General features: G+C 35.6%; 1 protein-coding gene across 1 annotated transcript in view; it reads right to left on the bottom strand.

Annotated features, from left to right (window-relative positions):
- Window positions 1–2,163: 2,163 nt before the first annotated feature.
- The window catches only part of CNBD1 (cyclic nucleotide binding domain containing 1), a 164,204-nt gene continuing 148,771 nt past the window's right edge, over window positions 2,164–17,596 (bottom strand). The window contains exons 9-11 of the mRNA XM_026054559.1: window positions 6,511–6,620; window positions 3,365–3,515; window positions 2,164–2,198 (exon numbers count right to left, since the gene is read on the bottom strand). Coding sequence (XP_025910344.1) covers window positions 2,164–2,198; window positions 3,365–3,515; window positions 6,511–6,620 — 296 coding nt within the window. The remainder of the gene's footprint in view (window positions 2,199–3,364; window positions 3,516–6,510; window positions 6,621–17,596) is intronic.

Below are 17,596 nucleotides of genomic sequence, written 5' to 3'. Positions count from 1 at the left end.
ACTCCTCCTGATGCAGGCCAGGATCCCATTGGCCTTCTTGGCCATGAGGGCACACTGCTGACTCATGGCTAACTTGGTGTCAACCAGGGCTCCCAGGTCCCTCTCCATGGAGCTGCCCTCCCCTAATCTGTACTGATGCCTGGGGTTATTCCTCCTCAGGTGCAGGACCCTGCACATGTCCTTCTGGAATCTCATGAGGTTCCTCTCTGCCCAACTCACCAGCCTGTCCAGGTYCCCCTGAATGGCAGCACAGCCCTTTGGAGTGTACCCAGCTTGGTATCATCCACAAACTTGCTCAGGGTGCCCTCTGTGCCCTCGTAAACCAAAAAAATTTTCTTTTTTCTATGTTGTGGTTTCACGTATGTTTTGCATCCTAGTCCATAACATTAAGTATAGGTACTTAAAAATTATATTGAAGTTCTTACCATGTTGATGCAATATCTTAACTCAAAACTTGTGGAACAAATAAAATATTGAAGTGTGTTTTTCTAATTCCACAGAAAGAAAATTTTGACCTTCAAAGTGCAAAGAGTTTATTACCACAGAATAGGAGACAAAAATGTATTTCCAACTGATTTTACAACAGTAAATTAGTCATCCAGAATGAGTGAGTTAGTTTGACATGTGGCCCACACACCCAGATTAACAACTTTATCCTTACAGAAAAGAAATTCTGGGATCAGTAACAACTATAGCCAGCCAAGATCTTGACAGCATCTGGACGACAGGACCTCCAGTGACACTTTTAGGGAAGAGCATGTAGTAACAATTCCAATCACAAATGCCAATTCTTTGGGGGGAATATACTGTTGAGCCAGTCCCTGTGTTGTTCACAGTTTACCTGCAGGAGTTAGCAACAGCATAGCATGGGTGTTATACAACTGTCAATGTAAAACTTCCCAGGTAAACTATTCAAGGAAGGGCAAATAATTATGACTAAAAGTCTACGGAAATATCAGTGAACCACATACAAAGGAAAGTTACTCTTTTGAGGAATAGAAATAAGCAAATGTCTTGCAGATTTTGTTCCTTAATTACCCTTTTTATTCCTTATAAGCTGTACATGAGGGCTTCTTGGTCCRTCTGTGCTTCTAGGAGGGCAGAGTTCAATGTGCATCGAGTCACCAGAGAGTGTGTAAGCCACCAACAGACTGGATATGTGCAGTCAAACGCAATCTACCCCAAACTGATTCCTTCTACCTTTCATTCACTCTTTCTCATCTAAGAAGCGGATGATTTTTACACAACTTCTGGGAATCTAATTATCTTATATTGAGACCTCTCAAATTTAATTGAAATTGTTCATCTGAATAAAAAGACTATTGAGAAGAAAAAATACACATTTGCTTTCTTAAGTAAMTAAGCTAAAAATTTCCTACTATGTTCATTTTACATACAACACATTTAACATGTTGCGGATGAGCTGCAGGCACAAAACGTAAATGAAGAGACAGCTACAAAGGTGAACATAAGTGAGAGAGATAATATGAAATCTCAGCTTAGAAAGAGAATAATGACTAGATACAGTGAGTAGAAAAGAATAATACTTTTCTTAGGACATATTCTCCTTGAGCCTTCACAGAGCCCAACCCAACATTTGTACAACTGACAGGGAAAGAATGCCAAATTGGAAGCAGTATACAGAGATAGAGGGCATTTCACTGCTCATTTTTCTATTCAGGCTCAGAAAATGGAGAGTAATAATCAATAGTCCATTGCAAATGTCACTTCAAAAGAAGATCACAAGTGCACTTTGCTATAAATGGTAATAGTTAATTCAAATCTGTGAAAGAGATAGTGATTGAAAAAAGTTGGGGGAAAAAATAGTATTCCTCACAGTAAAATTTCATGACTATATRCATCATTCCTAATAGAACTGGAGGCATGAATAGATCTCTAGKCATGTCCAAAGGAAAGATTTGAACTTAAATTTTAAATAAAATAAGATATACAGATTCAACTCTAGAGAGTTGGATCTTTACAATTTACAAATAYGTAACAAACAGGAAACATGTTAATTAATTACACAATATAGAATAAGTAATGTAAAATCAGTACTCTTAATGTCCTGATTACTCAACTATGAAAAACACCAACATATTWCAGGGGCAAAAAAATTTTACTCAATAGAGTCTGCTCAGGTTTTTACTATACAGGTGAAAGTTACTCTTGGTTTGCTTTAATGTTGAGGCATCCATCTAGAAGAACCAGTGAAAAAGACCACAATAATCACATAACCTAATTCACAAAATTGAGAGAATATATATAGATATAAATGTTGTAACAAAACATAGAGTTCAAGAATTATTCCCTGCTACAGACTATGCTTTTAAGCATGCAATTTATGATCTTTAGATTCTCTATAATCTTTATAGAAAATAATCTCATATGAGTTTAACATGATTCAAATTTTGAAATCTGAACAGGTTTAAAATCTTCATCAAGACTTCTTTAGTGTTTAAATCTATTATATGGTGCAGAAGACATTCTATAGACTGCAATAATTTTATTAGGACATTTATCAGCTTTTCATAAAGTAGCAGTATTGTTATTATCCAGTGATAAGATTATCACACCAGAGGATAAGAATAACATCAAAAATCATAAAATAAATTAAAGTTTTTATTTACTGTGAACAGAAATGCAGGATTAAAAAAATATATATATTGTTATACTTATTCTGTGATTACCATTAACCATGTGTCAAGTGGCATTACAAAAAAAAGAGCACAATGCACCTTCTATTAAAATCAAGAGTAGATGGACAGAGGAATTTCAGCAACTCYAGCATAATCTCTTTCTCATGTACTGTGTTAGCTAGTAATAAAATATGGGTAGGAGATGAGAAAATTGTCCCTTTATCCCAGGTCTATCCTCATGTAAACCTCTATCTGAAAGCTTCCAAAGTTTCAGTGATATATGGGCTTGGGTTGACTAACATCACTGTGACTTGTTAACATCATGTTAGGTACAAAAAGTCCACATAAAACTAATTGACACAGAAAAAGCTTGCAAGATGAATCCTACACAGCTTTTTAATCACTGGTTTATTTCTCATCCACTGCTGCTTTGCAGTCTCATTGCAGCACTTCAAACAAACAAATCTGAACTTCCTATTTTCTCCATTCCAGTTAGACAATGCTCTGGTTTAACACTTAGAAAAATAAGAAGCCAGAATTGATATGTCAAAGGTAGGAAATCCAGCAAGAAAAACAGTACACAGCATACAAGAGAAGACATGCCATTTTTCAAAACTTTGGGAGAAGGAAGGAACAGGTCAAATTTTCTGGTTAAAGTGGGCTATCTGGACTGAACTATACATCTTTGGAGCTTCTCTGTCAAGAAACAGAACATTCCTGCTTACCTAGCACAGCAGCAGCATCGATGATGCCCAGTTTGACAGCTGTTGCAGTGACGATGGTGCAGGTAAAAGGAACCTGCAGGAGGATGCTCACTTCCCCAAATGAGTCATTCCTGTGCAGCTGTCCCATACAAACCTTTTTGTTTCTTCTAACCTGATTGAGAAACAGAGATTTCTTTGTTTAGAATTCTATACATTCTACTTAACATAATAAATGGATACTAGCTTTTATAGACATGTATATAGAGTGACGTACACATACATACACACAGAAAAAAATATATACCCTGGAAATTTCAGTCATTTTACTTTGGGTGACTGTACATACCCAATGCTTCTGTTCTATGAGAAACTGGGTCATGAATTTTTGTTTTCGTGCCTGAGAAAATTCAAACAGTAATTTCCTTCCATATTTAAAGTATAAGTAGAAGTAATCCATTGCCTTTTTTTTTCCTGGAAATTTAATTTGATGAACTTAAAAAATAGCACCAGCCATGCATTAAATCTTGATAGTTCTGGTTTTAATACAGATTTATACATTTTCCTATTTAAGTAYTCCTTTTCTTGATGATAAGTCCTATGAAAATTATTAAAGTCATAAAATTAATGACTATGAGAAAAGATTATGCAATATGGCCTTCTGAGAACTGTGGAATATTGCTACTGTGCTCTGAGGGAGAATAAAGAAATCTAAATTTATTTACAGTGGCTGGCAATATTTGCATGCACCACATTAAATGTGGTGTCCAATATAATGAACTCAGATGACAGAAATCAGCTTATTAAAAACATATCTCCTCCCTCTGCATGTATAAGAGATTAGTACAGTGTGACTTTTAGAATTTTTTTTTTTTTTTTAACAAAGTGGAGTATTGCAGTCCTTTGTGCCCATCTTCCTTCACTGATTATTTCCTCCATGCTCTGTCCTAAAACATCAATTGTAAGAATGGGAACAGAAAAGCAAGAAAAGCTTATTAGGAAACAGGTATCTGAAATGGCGCAGAAGACAACATGGCAGCTGAGAGATTTTCTGTGGCTTTATCTATGAGCTAAGTGCCTTTATTATTCCTCAATTAATGTTATAAAATCTGACCTAGGCATTTCACAGAGCACTGGAAAACTTAAAGGCCATATCTAAACTATAGAGCAGAAGTATGCTTTAGGCTTAGCTGGAAATCAAATTTGCCTGCTGTCGACTTTGCTTAACAACTAGGGCATTCCAAAAGCTGGCTCTGGATAATCCATACTGATTGACTCAGCAGGAAGAAGGCACAGCAGGAAAAAACTCATGTGTGATCTACCCTTTGGAATGCTTTCAGACATGCACATATGCAGACTATGTAGGGACCCCTATATTGCTTCAAAGACCAAATGCCTTTGGACTTTATACCATTCGTTTTGCACTGATGTCTCACGATCAGCAATAATTTTTCCAAAATAGGAAAGACTGCAAGGACAGTCAGATATTTAAATTAATAAGATTTGCATTTTTTTCAAAATAATTTATAGTGAATTTTATTTTTCTGTCCTTTTCTACCCTTTTCTTTTCATGCATCTTTATTATTTTGTTCCTAGATAGAACCAATTTTTTTATGAAATGCTGACATTTGGTTAGCTGCAACAATGGCCTCTATAAACTTATCCTAACTCTTGATAAACAACCTGCTCTTGCTGCCCACCCCGGCGCTCATTGCTGAGTGAACTTCTTAAGTGAAYTTAAGAACTTCTTTACAGTGAGAGTGACAGAGCCCTGGAACAGGCTGCCCAGGGAGGTTGTGGAGTCTCCTTCTCTGGAGGTCTTCAAAATCCTCCTGGATGCCACCCTGTGCCCTGTGCTCTGGGTGTCCCTGCTCGAGCTGGGGGGTTGGACTAGATAATCTCTAGAGGTCCCTTCCAACCTCAACCATTCAGTGATTTTCTAATTCTGTGTGTGAGCGTTCCCAGATGAGGTGATTCATTGGAGATTATGCCTCCTCCTCCTCAGCTCAGTTCTTAATCCTCTCTGTGAGGTAGTCTGTATGTTCATTGGGTGCTTCTCTCCAGTGGCCTCACCACCACGAAGGAAACAATAGTTAGCTGTTCTGTCTGCCATGCTTTCCCACCTCCATATTGTGTCCAGACATGTAACTGAGCCTCTATTTTGAAGAATTGCCACTGCTTATTTTCCTAGCCTTAATGTTGAATGAGAAGTGCTGTGGGTGCCAACACAGGCCTGTGGCTTTTCACACAGACCGTATTTCTCTTGTAAATATCACCTTCGTAGTAAATACCAGGCTTAGGTTTTCAAACACTGGAGACAAGAACCAGCAAATCCTGATTAAGTAAGGATTATGGACCCTCCTACATCAAGCCCAAAACTTGTACTTGGTACATCTCTTATAAAACACATACAGTCTTGATATAAAGTTTACAAATAGAAAGAACTTCATCAACTTTATGAGTTAATTTCTCCAAAATTTAATTGCCCTCATCATTAAAAAAACAAGCTTTATGTCTCCATTTTTGCAATTTTAACTTTCAAATAGAGTCTGTTCTTAATGACACTTCATCTCACAGCTTATCTACAACTTCAAAACTCTTCTCTATTGCGAGTATTTAATTGATCAAATGATTTAATTTTTTTGAACGAAATAAATAGCCTCAATAGCTCAACATATTGCTCTGAGCATAAGAAAGAAATGTTAGGGTTGTCCACATGCAGACTGTGCAAACAGGTCACTTCTGGGTGGGAGCATAAAAAAATCAGATTACACCTGGTAATCATTCCAAGGAACATATATAGCTGGTTGACCATGATTCTCAGATCCACAGCTGTTATTTTCCAGAATATGCTCTCCATTTCATGTACGCAAGCTATGCACTTCACAGTAGAAACATTCTTTTGGGGATTCTAAATTATAAAAACTTAACTCACAACCCATACCCATGTATATTATTGTTTTATACTCTGCATCACTAATTATTATTCCAATCTATGTCATCTCACAATTTCATGAAGAATATTTTTTTTTTTCCTGTTTTTGGATAAAGGTTTTATCTCTGGGTAAACTTACCAGGAAACTCCTGACCAGAACAGAAAAAAAAAAAAAAAAAAAAAAAGTAAAATGCTGATAATGCTGATTTTTTTAAAAAAGCTCTATTGAACTTACCCTTTTCCTTTGTGGCAACTCCACAAGTGCTTTGACTTCTCTGTAAATATTGCAGAATCCAGAACTAATAAATCCTATGAATGAACTTATTTCACCTGCTTTTACTAGCTCTGCAACAAGAAAATCAACACAAACAATAAGGGTGTTGTAAAAAGATCTCTTAAATCAAAAAATTCTAAAAGAATATTTATAAAGCATTGCAAAAATAAAGTAGATAAATAAAAAAATAAATAAAAATAAACTAAGCTTACGTTAAACCATTCATTCACTAATAAGCCATAGTCAACTATTCTATCAACTGCTAGAAAGCTTCAGAATATCTATGAGGTTCCATTCATAACTCACTAATTTTGAGTTGGAATCTTTACTGGTAGTTATATACATATTTTCTACTACAGTAAAACTATAAAAACAACCCCAACCCAACACAATATCAATCACCTACTGTAGAATTATAATTTATTTCATTTTGTGCTATTTCAAAGGAAATTGGTTTTCTCAAAAAAAAAAAGAATAACATTTTCCAAGAGTATTGATTTTTTCTCTTGAAGTCAGATCATTTTAAAAATACAAAAATCCTAATTTCGAATGTTTTCTCATATATTACTTAGCTTCAAACCATAACTGCTAACATCCACAATGACATGAGAAAAGCACTAATGCTACTTTAATTCCAYAGACATGTAATATTAAATCAAATGGTCAAATCCACAAATTGACATAAACTTGCTTAATTCATGAATCTAACTTAAAACTGTGACRATAGAAGACCTAGTTTAAATACTTATAAGATATGTTTTCTTTCTTTTTTCCTGTGGTGAAGAAATGGCTTAGATATTCTGTTTTTCTTCATCCCACATCTTCTATCCTCAGTAGAAGAACTATTTTACAGTTCTGCTGGAAATATTTGCAACTCTTTATTTATTTATTTATTTATTTAYCCACTTATTTTATGATTCAAACAACACTACCAATGCTACAATGCTACTGCTAAAGCACCTTGGATGAGAAGCAATACAAAATTGGATATAGGACTTTGAAATTGATATCTGGTGCAATTTTACTTTTCCAGGAGGTAAAACAGCTGTCAAGGCAGTTCATACACACTGATAACCYAGTTTCCGTACTCCTTTTGTATAGCCAGGGGACACACTCCCTCCCTTCCTTTCTCTCTCATCTCTCTTTTCCTCTCTCTGCCTYTCCCTCTCTCCTTTTTCTCCTTCCCTCTCTCTCTCAGTAAGAGAATAAAGAAGTGATGTCTAAGTTCACTGCAGCTTCACAGGATACTCAGAGGACCAGAGATTTTTGAATGGTWCCTTCTCTGAAATATTTTGGGGAAAAAAAGAATGTTTCTTGAAGTATTCCATAGAATGATATATTCAAAAGCCTTCAGCACCATCCTAATTCTGCTCCTTTGAATTTAGGAAGAGTTTATCATAATCTTTAATCGAAGAAGAAACAAAGCAATCCTTGGTAAGGCTCAAACCCTATCTACAATCTCCACTGAGGWTTTAAAAGACATTTTGGCAAGGAATACAGAGAAGAACAATATGTGCTGAACTTAAAGTGTTGGTACCAATAAAAAGGAATCAACCTGAGGATCATGTAATCATCAGATAAAACTTTCCTCCTAAGCATCAGTGGAAATATCAAGAGAATAAAAGCTGTTATGAAAGACATAAAACTTATGAAAAGAGTTAGAAAAATATAGACTGTCAGAAAAAATAAGCACRAGAAAGAATAAAGCATAAGTGATATCTTATGAAATGATTCAATACACAAATTAAAGCAACAGTTTGAAATGATGAAGACCTAAAGAAAATACATTAAGCTAACATTTTGCAAATCATTAGTTCAGAGGAAGACAATGATTATTTTGTGCTCTCACTGCGGAAATTTTACAATTAAATGAAAAAAAAAAGTAGGAATTTCTAAACAGTTCATCTCAGGATTCATATCAGTTACTGTAAGGCTCTACTAGTTAGGGTTCTAGTCTATGTTGTTCCAGCCACATGTATAGTCAAGGGACAGTCGTGAGCACTGTTACAAGGTGATTGATTCCTCCTCACCATAGCAAGGCAACTAGGAGAGGTTTCACTGGTGATTCTGAGGAGGAACCCTCCACCTTCCTCCCTCAGAGCATAAAGATGGTACAGATGATGATGTTAGTATTGAGAATGTACYTTTCCTTGGCTGAATTATGTATATTTATTTGCACATACACACATATGCACAGTTATAATCATAAATAYCTTTATTAGCTCCCAAATCTTTACATAAATGTTCGATTGCTATATAAGGAAGTTTCATTTTGTCCATGTGGCTATGACAAAGCTCAATACATGCAAATGACAAATGCTCCCAAAATAACCAGTATACATAAAATGGGAAAATGATAGAGATATTATTAAAAAAAAAAATAAGACAGATAAAAGTTAACTACATCAAGTAGGTTGATAGTCTGATCATCTAAAAGCATTATTTTATATAATATATTAAACTCTGATTAGCAACTGATATCCATCTAGCAGAGACAGCTAATAGCAGTCTTCAAGTTACTTTTTGCTATCAGTGGAATTTAAGTAGCCATTCTTAACTGGAATCAGTTGGCAGCAGAAAACCAAATAAATTGTAATTTTTATCATATTTCAAAATATTTTTGGGTAAAATAGGTCAGGTGATTCAAATAATGAAGTACACTGACTAGTCTTATTAAAAGTTTTAGCTATCGCTTAAAATAAAGCAAAKCAAAGCAAAACAAACAAATGTCGTAATATTAACCTCAATTATGATGTGCCTTGAAGAAGAAAATGAGAGTTGTAGTAACACTTCAACATATGGAAGAGTTTCTATGCTTACCACAGCAGACTTTGAGTCTTTCAGGCTAATATAGTCCAACAACAGATACTGCACCAGAGTTTGCGCTCAGTGCAGCTCTCCAGGTTCCTCTAACCCTCTTTCTCCTTCTAATTCCCATTTCTAAGAAGCAACACAGCATCTTCCAGAAGCATCACCTCTGTCTGTAGCTGGTCTTCATCAGATCACTCTGCTATGGAMCACATCATTCATCTGGATCTATAGATAGGGCCCACATTCACTGGTTTAGGTACAGCCATAGACATCCTGCTATATGCTCCCAGTCTTCCATGCATGGCAAGGTCTCATCATCTTTGGGGAGGCAGAGAAGCTGTGTGCACTGAGAAGACAATTGGTAAGGCACTAAGAGCTTTTCATGACTATATGTGAATGAGTTKAAATGCTTCTAAGAAGTCAGCGCTGTCTTTTAGCCTGGATGAGAAGAAAAGGTGGCCATAATACTTTCCTGATTTTGCAAAAGAAGGCACCATGGATATTGCAGATTGATACTCAGATATTTTAGATGGACTTACTTCTGGGAAAGTTTTCATTGCATAATTTTCCTCTATCTCCTTTCCAAATACCAAGAGCTGGTATCTGTTCAAGGACAATTTTCCAGAGCGGAAAAGAGGAAATTTAGACAGTACAGATTGAATGAAATTAAAGTTGTTGAACAAAAGACTTTCCTCATTATATATTTCACTGCCACTTTTTGCAAACAGACATAGCAGAGATGTTTCTGAAGCTAGAAAGCTGAAATCTGACAGAGAGACCTGCTGTTTAGAGGTGCATTTCAGCATGCCAGTGAAAACGCTTTGATTTAGCCAAAAAGAACTTTTTAAATAGCAACTGGCATTTGCAACGTATATCTTTAAACAAAATTCTTTATAATAACTATTTCTTCTGCATATCAAAGTGAAGAATTGACCAATTAAATGTCAGATATGTCAGGAGCTTATATGTAAGAAGTGTAAGCCTGACTAGAATAAAATTGTGAACAGGAAGGGGTTTTCTTTCATCTCCCTCACTCTATTTCACAATTTTGCCTGTCTCCTTCTCTGTAAAAAGGAGAAGATAATATTGATCAATATTTTAAGCTCTTAATATAGTTGAGGAATGAAACGAAACGTGATAGAAAAAAAATTTCACATGGTAGGGCTGTTTACATGAATGACGCTACAGTAAAACTTCCTCATTTAGAAATATGAATGTCCTTCCAAAGAGACAACAACAGATCTCCTTTAAAAYGATATGCATACACAAAATAATTCTTTAGATCTTTGTTAGTAGTAACTTTTGAAACTTAAATGTCTCCCATGTGTATGTTATCGGTGGTTAGTATGTCCTTGAAACTTTCATTCTTCCATGTCTGCAGACGACTTTTCTCCTACACACAATGGGTAATAAATATGTATGTCTATATATTATATATGACTCAGACTTACATAGAGATATATATATATATATAGGTCTGAGAATTTTGAGAGGAAATAGGAATATGATTCCACGATTCCAACAGCAAAGAGTAACTCGTCACTTAATATATAAAATATGCTTCTGTTTTGAAAAGGGAGGACACTCATTTCTTTCTGTTGAAGTGTTGTGTTGGCACKGTTCTTCTGGAGAGGGAAAAGGATTGGATGTTTCTGGAATAAGATCAAGGGCAGCCTCAAGTTACAGAGAATGACTCAACCAATGACACTTTAAAATAGCAGTTTAACAATTGTTTCAAGAATTTATTTTGGATTTATTTTAGTGGTATAATGAACTCACTTGGTTTTAATAAATGTATAATGATTATAGGATTTCCATTATAGTTCAGTTTGAATTTAGTGCATCATTATTTTACCTCTACCAATAGTGATATAATACTAAATTAAATTAACATGCTCAACATATCACTGATTAATTTAGAACACAGGGGAGGCCTCTCCAAGGAAGTTGTAAAGAAATCCAAATTTCCTGCCTTAATCTGTCTGTATTCTGCTCTTCTTACAGACATTCCCAGACAATGGCTCATATTTGTTCACACACAGTCTTTATTTTTTTTTTCTCTTTTCTCTTTTTTTTTCTAATAATACACAGCGTAACTCTGTAGGTGAATGCTGTGCTCAGCCATTCTGGAGCTGGTGACCACTGAAATGCCTRATTAGGTGCAAACTTCTTTTATATTCCATGTTCATGATAAAGAAATGCAACATAGACATATGCCACCAGTTGTTTTCATTATGTCTCAAATAATAACATGCTTTTTCTGCCCATATCATAATGTATACAATACTGCTTTCATAAAAGGACGGCATGCCATCAATTTCCGAATGGTATGTGAATAACCTAGAAACATCTCATTATTCACAGCACTGCATTAATGAAAAACCATGTTGAAATCCTCATSCATTTCAGTGGTCTTTGGTCTTTAATGAATTACTGATGATGGACTGTAATAGTTTGAGTTTGTATCTAGCCTGGTTACCTGCCCATGTTCTGTAACATAAAATACATTTTCAGAATAATGCCTGGCAGATACAATATGAGATTCTATTTCAAAAGRCCTTGTAAACATAACTTGTTATCTAGTCACTACCAAAATTATTCTTTCAAATACACATCATCTATGTCTGCAAATCTAGCATGGAACAAAAAAAAACCCCAAAAAAGTAAAAAACAAACAAACAAAAACAAAACAAAAAAAAAAAAAAAGAAAAGAAAACTTGCTCTCTGCTCTGTTTATGAGATCATAAACATTAGTTTTGAAATAAGCCATTTTCCACCATTAACATATTCAACTTTCTGATATCTGTATGACAKACTGCTCTTTAAGGTCAATTTAACCCCATTGTATATTAAAATGAGCATATGTCAAACATGGGCTGCAGCCTATTTAATTCAAGCTGACACTATGTGTTGCTATGAATGCTAATCATGCTTTTGGGGATTGTAACTAAGGGTCAGCACAGAACAGACCCCCAAGACGTCAGATCTGTGGCTTGGAGCATCCATGCAATGTTGTCTGACAGGTTTGCAAGCTACAATTCAAGCACAAAAAGGGGAAAGAGAAAAGCAGACTGAATAAATTATCTGACGGCTGGCAATGATGTCTTAATTCCCTTTTTCTAAGGGTGAAGGTTACTCACAACTAACTGAAGCTAAACTGAAAGAGAGGGGAAAGGAAAATGAGGAGAAGTTGAAGCAATGAAAAAAGTAAAAGGGCAAATGTAGAAAAGATAATTTGAATGAAGATGAAGATTAGAGCAAATAGTCAAATCAGAGTAGATGAAAGACTCATCAAAACTATACAGGGCTTTGCATGAATAAAAGTCCAAGTTTTGTCTGCTCCTGCAGCTAATATTAATAAATGTTTCTTACTGATCTTCTGAGCTGCCCATCAAGACTAGTGATAATACATTAAATCWTACTTTTCTGCCTTGAGGCATAGACATTTTTGAGCTTCAGCTTTATTTATCATTTGTTCTCTAAACAATGATTAGGCATCCATGCTTTTATTTAGTTCAAAGATGTCATGAATTCCAATGAAATGAGGACTACATTGCACTACATGGTAYATTTTCATTAGCAGTAATGGTCTTTCACAGCCGAATAACCAGGAACTTACCACGTAAGCATTACAGAAGACGTGCTTGTCAATTACCATATTTTTTCTCAGAATACCTGATTGAATGTATTTGTTCTTTTGGGTAATCAAATATGTGCTTAATTTTCAGCAGATTACTTTTCCAATCATAAAAAAGTTATCATTGTGACCTTGAGGACCAGAGCTCACTTGAATATGCCAAATGTCAGTTAAGAGAATTAGCTCATGCTTTTCTTTTTATTATTATTATTATGACGACTATTTTGTTCTCAAAATACAAGTGTCTAGATATTATCTAAACAAATAACATTATTGAAACACTAGTAGTGGAAGAAAAAAAGGAAACTCTTTCCTTCTTAAAGTAAAAATATTAACATATTGCACAAAATATATAATACCTGAGAGCAGCTGATTGTCATTGTAATGTTACTGGCTATTTTTCCTTGATAGCATATTTAAGGCATAATTCAGCTAGTGCTGACACAAAAAGGATTCTTCAGATCCCTTTGGACCTCATGGTAAAGACTGATACTGGAATGTGGAAGATCCTGGATTCAAATACTGCTATTTGAAGTATTCATCGCAGGATAAATAACTCCTCCTTTAAATCAGACTGTTAGTTAAGAAAGATCAAAAACTTATTCCTTCTCCTTAAAATGTATTTCCTGTCTCTTGTGGAATGTTTTAAAGAATATTTCCTTTAAGTTGCCTCACTATTTATTTACACGTTCACTGRTATTATTAAAAATGTATCCCTTTTTTATCCCAGTACCTAATCGTTTCAAGCTTCCCCAAGCCATTCTGCTTCAGTCAGTGGTTTCATATAGTCAGTAAATATTTTCCAGCTTCTTCAGAAAATAATCGAACTCTCTGTCTGAAACTCTAGAAGAGAAGCATTAAAAATATATACAAGGGTAAAAGAGAACAGTCATTTCCTCAGAATGAAATTGGTTTTGAAAGTTTTCAATCAACGTATTTATATAAGCTGTGTTATGCTGGGAATTTTTTCAAATTCCCCTGAATTGCCTTCCACTATAGGGCAGTGAGTTTTTTCAAATGCCACTTCAGCAGCACCTTCTCAGCAGCTGCCAGGGCAACACTTGTGTCTCCAGGGTCCCTGTTCCCAAGGATACAAATGGCAGGGAGCAGCGGGAAAGGGAGCTTTGCTGTGGGAGGTAGACTGGCTGCCTCTAGGGATATGGCAGGGAGGCCAGAAGGGAAAATGCTCTCTATCTATTATTTCCTTGCATGGGCCATTGAAAAAAATTGAAATACTGATCACATACAGTGATCAGCTACCAAGCAAGTATGCTGAACCAAATTATTATTTTTTGTAATGTGTCTTTTCAACTCATGAGAAACTGCATAATGTAATGGGTCTATTTTGTTGGGTCAGATTGCATTTAAAYGGTACTTTGAGTTTCTGTACACCGAAAAAATGGTATTGCTAGGTTGCTTCCCCAAGAATATATTCTAGAGACATGTATAACTTAGTGTTTCAATTTAATCTATTTCAACATACAATATCAAGAACAAGTTCAGGATCCTGAGTGAGCTTAAGTGCCTCCTTTATAAAAAACACCTCAAAAGTGTCCTTTTTTCAATATATTCAGCACCTGTTCTCATTTATATTCCCTTTGGTCTTAAATGAAAACTCAAGAGTATGTTTCAGATAAGGACTCAAAAAATTTAAAGGAAAACTTAAAACTAAAATTAGAGTTTTCAGCATTTGAAAAATGGAAAACTGAATTTAAGAAGGTCCAAAAAGAGACAGACAAAAATTAGATTCTCTTACTAAGAAATCTTGAGACTTCAGAAATATTTTCCTGTTATAGGTCAAAACAAAAAGAAAACAAAAAAGATAAAACTGGAAAGAAAAAAAGATGGATGAATTCATTCTTAATGTTTCATTTCTGCAGCTGAGATTGTTAGCTGTGAATTATGATTAGCTAGAATTTAAAAGCAAAGTATCGATACCATAAGAATTTAGACTTTCATTGAAGTAGGACAGTGAAAAAAGCTTACCTGGCACATCTTTCAAATTAATATTTTTCTTTTAATTTCTAATTTAAAGATATGGTCAAAGCTGATCTTCTTCCTCTTTGCTAATATATTAGCAACAAATTAGCAACTGCCAGTGATAATTGCCAGAAAAAGATGAATACACTCAGCACAACCAAAACTTTTCTGGCTATTTGAAGTGAGAAAATTGACAACAGAACATTTCTTTCTTCGAGGACAAAAGGGCCAATCTTACTTTCTGCCAAGCACTTCTGCTTCAGAAATATTAGCACCAATCCAGAAGTCATCGGCCTTATTTCTTTTACTGCAAGCATATTTTGAGTAAAGTGAAGAGTTCTTTGCACTTCATCTAATCTGACAATCAGACTTCTCTCCAAGGTATAGCAGAGAATTAACTTTCTAACTAAGCAAGGACGCACATTCCTGAACTGTAAGGAAACCTATATAAGTGCTAGTAAGGGAGTATGTCATAAAATACTCACAAAAAGATATAGGCAGTGTTCCCAAGGCCTGATCTCAGAGGAATACTATCAACAGGATTTTGCAAATGAAGCAGCAACAGAAAGGAAATATACTTAAGATATTACAGATCTATTAAAAAAAAAAAAAAAAAAAAAAAAAAAGATTTCCTGGAATATAAACATTTTGAGAAGGGTGTATTTTGACGTTGTGGCCTGTGTATCATAATGTTTAAAAGGAGAGAATAAAATAAAACAAACATATATTTTCTGCCCAGAAAAAATCAGCCAAATCTAATACTGAAGACATAAATGAATGTAACTGCTGTCCTAACCCTACATATCCATCACCTCTAAGTAATTTTTCCCTCTCATATTTTTCAAAGAAGCATGGTCACAATGCTCATGGCAGTTCAGTCTGTGATGGGAATGCCTGCTGTCATTTTGCATGAGTTTAACTTCAGACTTATTTATGAAAAAAGACCTTATTCTGCCAGGCTCATGCAGCTCCATCTCTCATAGCTATTTTCCAGCTTATTTTCCATAAAAGCTTCAGGATTTCAGGGTTCTGCTGATGCTCTCACTAGTCATATGAATATTTAGGAACCCTCTTGTATGCAACTTCCATACCAGACAGCTCAGATGATACTTTGTTACAGAGGGATATCTCACACTTAGGAGTCTGTAGACTCTTCACATATAAAATAGGGAATCCTACAAAAGGGGACGCCTTTACCAAGAGCAGAGAGGACACCTGCAGATACTGTAGATACTTACAGAGGAAGAGAAGATACTTGCTAGAATAATTATCCTTTTTGGAGCATTTTTATCTAAGGCTGAAAAAGATGATGGAGCATCTTTGATGGGGAAGCTCTGCTGTCTGACATCTGCTTCTGCTCAAAGGGATCAGACACTGTGCACCACTGTTTGTAGCCTCTCTTGAAGGCTGCTATTTGCATGAGCTTCCTTGGCTTCCCCATCACCACTTTGTGCAGAAAATGTGTGGAGGAACAGCACACCCCTGGGCACCATGGCTGAGGGGCAGCCACCACTGGTGCCAGCTGATGCCTAGAAAGGACCAGCACCCAACCACCATGGTGCTCCATCCCTGAGACAACTTCTACTGGACCTGGGAAGAGATAATTTATACCAGTATAAAGTCATGCAGGGGCACTCAAGCAATTAGAAACGGTGTCTCAATTACTCTTGCCAGCCAGCAGCTGAGAGACAGTGAGATCCCTCTTAGCTACAACTGAGTGTTTCCAAAGTGAAGCATGCTGTCTCAGCCTACCTTCAGTGACAGAGCTAATGTTTAATTTTGCCATGAAGTGGATTGGAAGGGCTCACAGAGCCAGGAAACAGCTGAGAAGCAGTTTAAAAAGCTGCTTGAGCTGTTCATCCTCCTGGCCTCTCAGCAGTCATTGCTATCTACTGGCTCGGATGTGGTGCCTAAGCATCACCCACACAAATGAACTTTACATGGACAAATGTATCAAATAGAGATGTAAGGCTGATGCACGAGCAGGGAGGCTATGACTGTGTTTGGGATTAAGCTAATTATAGAATGTTGAAGATCTAGCCAAAGTTTCACTGGAAAATTCCAGTTCACTCAACTCATAATATTCTGCCTCAAATAAAAATAAAAATAATCATAAAAATAATAAAAAATAATAAAAAATAATAAAAATTAAAAAACATAAAAATCAAGGGGAATGATCTCTGCTGTAGATACAGGATAATCAAATCTGATATCTGATAAATTGATATTTAAGTAAAAATAACATAGAAAAATCTAGCCTCCACCAAAGGATTGTTTTAAAACAAGCAAAAGGCTGTCCAAACTAAAGGCTAATTATATAACTAAATATATTGTTTGTGACCTGAGCACCAGCTTTGCATAAATACTTTGTAGAGCAAGAGATGAAATCCTTTGAAATGAATCACATTTAGCTTACTTTCACCTTACTGTACCAAGCATTCAAGTATGATACTCAAAAAGGAAACTTTAAAGAGCAGTATTGGGCACCCTGCCCTACCAAATACTCTTCTGTTTGGTGTACTCAGGTCTGAAGGAGCTTACTTCCCACTCCAAGGCAAAGGAAGGGACTGAATGTGGGATTATTCAATGGTTGTGAAGTGTTCTGCCAATAAACTATCC

The sequence above is a fragment of the Nothoprocta perdicaria genome, unplaced genomic scaffold (assembly GCF_003342845.1).
Source record: "Nothoprocta perdicaria isolate Ctin4 unplaced genomic scaffold, notPer1 scaffold_122, whole genome shotgun sequence".
Taxonomy (NCBI): Eukaryota; Metazoa; Chordata; class Aves; order Tinamiformes; family Tinamidae; genus Nothoprocta; species Nothoprocta perdicaria.
This window is presented reverse-complemented; position numbering and strand designations above follow the sequence as displayed.